This window comes from Haliotis rufescens, unplaced genomic scaffold, assembly GCF_023055435.1.
Source record: "Haliotis rufescens isolate VD_foot unplaced genomic scaffold, xgHalRufe1.0.p SCAF_1, whole genome shotgun sequence".
NCBI classification, from domain to species: domain Eukaryota; kingdom Metazoa; phylum Mollusca; class Gastropoda; order Lepetellida; family Haliotidae; genus Haliotis; species Haliotis rufescens.
The window spans coordinates 35,099,387-35,104,850 of NW_025963779.1; the positions used below are offsets into that span (position 1 = coordinate 35,099,387).

The window sequence follows — 5,464 nt, forward strand, 5'->3', positions numbered from 1 at the left end:
GTGTTAATTAAACGCATTTTATTTTAGCCCGGACACTCATTAATCCAGACGATGTGGATGGGAATTATCCGAAATGGTGAGGTTTTACTGTTATTAGGGGGACACATTCACGTGATATCTGATTTGGTCAATAAGAAACACGTTCGCTTGTGTCACGGTGTGTGTCGAATGACGGCCATTCAATGATCGGTATAGGTGGACGATGGATGCACGTAGTCATGGTGTACTGATGATTCATACTGTTGGTTTTTGCTAATGAACATTATTAACATATAAGCATATGAGTTATTGACAGCAGGTCAAGCGATCCAGTAATTGAAAAACCATACACAGGTGTGTGAGTACCCAACTAACACCTACTCCGTCATTAGATTCGCGGGTATGATTTAGTGTTGTTTTATAAATTTACTTTAGAAAAAATCGTTTCTCACCTTTGGGGTTTATATATTTGAACGCTTGCTTTGGGGATCAATCGATGGTCATTTATAATTAGCTCCTATTCTGTTGGTCGATAATTGTTTTTCTACAGAGTGGTCCATGTCAGGACAAAGTAGGTCAATCTTGTGTACCCAGTGTACAGCATCTCCATTCCTTTACGATGAAGGCCTAGCGTATAAGAACTCGTCTTATTCATCACACAAACGTCTAAATGCCACTCGAAGAGGTCAGGTGAAATGGGGTTTAACGTCGCGTCCAAGATTATTACACTTATATAGCGACGTGCATGCCGATTTATAGTGCCAGCCCACTGAGATACCATGCCGCAGTTAAACATGAATACCCCACTCAGAGACAGTATACTGACTCCGAGCCGACTAGTCCTTGTTTTAGCCCCTTAATGCCGAGCGTCAGACAGGGTAACAACAAGTACCTTCTTTTAACGTCTTTTGGTATGACGCGGGCGGACCCTGATCCACTAAATCAGGGAGGCGGTCTCCACTCGAAGAAGCTATTTATCTTAACAATGGCGATCTAAGACACTTGATAATCAAGGATGCAACTTTTGAATGCTCCTGTAAGGCTGTCAAATATAAAGTGAAAACAATATTTGATTGAAAGTGAAGCAATCGTGAGACGTACCCGTAACAAATAACAGATGTATGTGACATTTGACTCAGTGGCTGTGTGTTCCTCCCCTAAAAGGGCATGCCCAAAGTATCACAAGATAAAATCTTAAATCATGGTTTGTGAATGAGAAAACAAAAATTAGTCAATCTTGGTTCCGGCGTCGTACACTCCGATGGAAGCCTCGATTTGGTTCTCACATGTGGTTCCAAAATTTCAGCATTTTTCTCAAGGAGAAGCTTGACCGCCTCCCGTTTCGACGCCCTGTTAGCATAAAACAACGGAGTCCTTCCGTAGGAATCTGTCGCATTCACGTCAGCTCCACGACCGATGAGATAATCCATAATTTTCACATGCCCTGAATTCGCAGCTATGTGCAGCAATGTACATTTCCCAGGGAGTCCCTCGGGTTTTCCCATGGGAAAATTCACATCCAGACCAGCACTTAACATAACTTTCACAAGCTTCTTTGAACCTTTCTGTGCGCATGCGTGAAGCGGTGTCCATCCTCCGATATTGGTGGTGAATATTGCACGTGCAAGTGGTCGGTTTGTTTTGACGAGATGTTTGGCTTGCTGGTATAGCTTGCTTTCGTCGTGACGTAACAGAGCGATTGCACCTATTGACATCTGCCTCACGTCATTGCTACTTCCGTTTAGCCTCTTTCTGAAAGCGTCAGTCAACGTTGGCATAACCTCTTCGCCTTCCGTGGTTGCTGGAACAGAAAGACAGAAACACCAAAATTATAACTCGGTCGAATACGAAAACAAGTGAGAAGGGAGTAAAGTTTCTTTTTAAACAGATGTTGTTGTTTTTTGATTGTTTGTTTGTTGTTTAACGTCACACTCAGCAATATTCCAGCTATATGACGGCGGTCTGTAAATAATCGAGTCTGGACCAGCTATCCATTGATTGACATCATGAGTATCGATCTACATAATTTTAAACAGATGCGTGTCCAAAGAATGGTACTAAAGGTGTAACCTTTCCTTATTAGGACATTCAAGAACACGTCTACGAACTCGAATTTAATTATCTAGTTCAACCAAGCAGTAAATAGCTATCCTCATGATACAGACATATCTTGTCAATTTCACAAACTGTTAAGACAGCAAACACTTGTGGCGAGACGTCAACTGAAATGAGTTTCAAGTCGAAGGATAGTACGATCTTTAAGTCTAGACTGTATACTAACTGTCCTGTGGGAAATGAGGATGCTGCCTGTTGGTGCTGAAACTAAACGTGTGCCTCTACTGGGGTTTCCAGATGGGGGAGGGTGTGATTGAGGTCAATCGGGCAGACAAAGGCAGTTGGTAGAGAAGATAGTCTGTCTTACAGACCCTGATACAAATATATCAATTACAGCCCACGCAAGTCTATAATGTTTGGCAAGTCTAGATTACTGCAGTATCTGAAAATGGAGAGAGTCACTGGGCTCCCTTTTATTATATTTTTATTAAGATAACTGAACAACTGTTTTTTTCTGTACGATATGTTCATTTCAGAGACTAGATGTTAGTCTAGTAGAGAAGAGTTCCTTCTATTTCGTTTCTACAATTTTACATGCAGCCTTTACCCATGAACGTTCCGTGTGGATTGGACAGAAAGAAATGTATAACGTCGTTAAGCGAAACCGTTATTTATATACGATCACTTACGTATATACACTAAGATATGTTACTCAGAAAACGTTTATTCGGGTTAAAAGGAACCGATTTGGTAAATGAGTTTCCAATGGAAGAAGATATTAAAACAAGAAGATGTTGAACTCCAGATGTTAAAACATGATTTACCGGAGACTAATTGGTCAGAAAGGGTGCCCAATAGCATTGCGAAAAACGGGTTTAGCAAAGTTTAGGTCGGACTGGTGGATCACATCGCAGAACAAACGAACGAGATTTCATGAATTGTTTGTGGTCTGCTAATGAGTGAGTGAGTTGAAATTAAACGTCGCATTGGCATTATTTCGACCATGTACGACAACCGGTCTTGATATTTACAAGCACATGTCTGCAGTTGAGGGATACGATGGACTATAATACGCCGGACTAAAAGTCGGACTGGCAAACCAACGAATCGAACAAACGAACGAAAAAGACCATGAATTGTTTACGAACCCTGACTGAGAGATACGCCTGGCACAACAACGGACAGACAGATCGTCCAAACAATTTTAAAATACAGATCTAATCGACACACAAACAGATGACTGACATGGACATATGGATACATGGAGAATACAGACATCAGCGGTCAGATGGACAGTGTGAAATAGAGTGAACTTTCGATAGAAACCACAGACAACCATACATCTACATACCAACTGTTACATTCATGACCTCCGGCAACGCTTCCTTTATACTGGTAATTATTGAAGCCGTTATGATTTATATAGATCACGAAGATCCTGATAGAGAATAATGGTACACTGACAAACACCTTCTGGCGTGGGCTTATAATAGCCATATGTTACCACTGAGTCACGGGCGCGTGTTTATCAACGTTAATAGAAACGTTAACAATACACTCTACATCACTAAAAACCAGTGGAATATATGTTTAGTAATAATTTCGGAAAGCAAAACACGCTATCAAATTGCAGTGGATTGAGAGTATAACGTCCACGGCTGACGCGTTGACTGCGCGAATAACGATGTTCCCACTGCAGTGCGTAAATTAATTCCCTGAATAAACGCCTACTTTGAATACACGCGGGGTCAAAATCTTTAAACATTTATATTCCTTTTGGTAATCAATAAAGTGATATTGAAGACGTTGAAGACGTTGAAGACGTTTTCATTCAATACAAACCTTACAAGTTTTATTTAAATTACACGTCCAGTCATAGAAATTAAAAGTGTTTACCACAATAACAAAAATAGATATGGTGTAAGATGTCTTTGAAATATTTAGATCCCCGGGCGTCCGTTCAAGGATTTACGGTATCTTGAATTGTTTGAACTGATGACTAAGCATAAAAAACAATGCATATTAACATTAGAATACACACATAAAGAACGGCTGTGACGCTTAACTGTCAGTGGTAATGTCTATTATAATATTCGTGATTAATCAGAAACAGAATATATGTAAAGTTGGCGTTAATGAAACTCGACCACAGCAACACGATCGCATCTGATATGTGAATATATTTAATTACCCTCCACAGCGTTCGTTTCCATTACGCCGGTTCCCTGTTCCCGACCATATTGAATCAGTAGCTTCGACCGGCTTTCAATCCTATATGCACCTGCTTACAGTCACGTGTAGATATTATCCGGGATGTAATCGTCCATCAGCAGGTACAAGTGTATATAATGTTCTCATATACAAATCCTACAGTTATGCAAGAAACTACGTCACACCTAAACCGCACCATCCAACCGAAAAAGCCACGAGCGGGTGAATGATCTACAGCCCGTCATTTCCAGTTCCCGAGCCTTCCGGCTATCAATATTGGATAAAGTGTCTTATTGATGGCTGGTGGTCACGTGACCACAACACAGACATGGGGACGTTGCCATAGCGATCTGTAAACATTACCTCCAGAAGGTATTTTCGGTGGACTGAATTATCTGGTTTATTTCACAATTTCCCGAAATCGATAGGGTAAGGAAACGATAAAATGCTGTTTTTGTCTTTCATAATGATCACTTCGGAAATATCCAGATCGATACGTCCTTCCACAGTAGAAACAAGATGCTGAGTAAATGGTAAACTCTGTTCGATGAGTTATTTTGGTTTAATAGCGTGTTAATTACATTATTCGAAGAGTGGTGACCTCTTTATAGTGAGTGAGTATGGTTTTACGCCGCTTTTGGCAATATTCAAGCAACATTACGGCGGGGGACACAGGAAATGGGCTTCACACACTATACTCTTGTGGGGATTCGAACCCGGGCCTTCGACGTGACAATCGAACTCTTTAACCATTAGGCTACCCAACCGCCCCGACTTCGTTACAAAGTAACTATGATCGTTTTAAAAGTTATCCTATTGCATTGTTCGGAGTAATTTACTTCAAAATTCCTCCGAACTTCCTCTTAAACGGAAAGTGTACTGGTGTTTTATGTGGAAAATGAAGGACGCAATAGGATTTGTAAACAGTTTTACTATTTAAATCTAAATCTAAGCAAACTCAAATTTTAATTCAAATTCTTTCTGACCATATTTGTGTTATTTACAAAGAATGTATGGAGTATTCGAAATGGCCGATAGAGATGTACAGCAATGGAATTGATGAGCGAAGTGGTGATGACTGCTTATGACGATGCTTATACTGTCGATGAGTCCAATCTTCAAATTGCGATCTGCATCAAAAATCACCTGGGAGTTTCCAATAACATCATGACGACGTTACATATCGTGTTGCAGGAACGCTATGAGAAACGTCATTATG

At 40.5% G+C, this 5,464-nt stretch overlaps 1 protein-coding gene across 2 annotated transcripts; it reads right to left on the bottom strand.

Moving 5' to 3' along the window:
• Positions 1-794: 794 nt before the first annotated feature.
• LOC124139488 (phytochrome-interacting ankyrin-repeat protein 2-like) lies at positions 795-4,490 on the bottom strand. Of its 2 annotated transcripts, none has more exons than XM_046506581.2 (2): positions 4,226-4,490; positions 795-1,780 (listed from the first exon to the last, which is right to left on the bottom strand). In XM_046506581.2, the coding sequence occupies exons 1-2, from the start codon at positions 4,245-4,247 to the stop codon at positions 1,179-1,181; spliced, it is 624 nt and encodes a 207-aa protein (XP_046362537.1). In that variant the 5' UTR covers positions 4,248-4,490; the 3' UTR covers positions 795-1,178. The 2 variants fall into 2 exon arrangements, with proteins under 2 accessions (XP_046362537.1, XP_046362538.1); XM_046506582.2 differs by lacking the exon at positions 4,226-4,490 and adding an exon at positions 3,386-3,523.
• Positions 4,491-5,464: the final 974 nt, after the last annotated feature.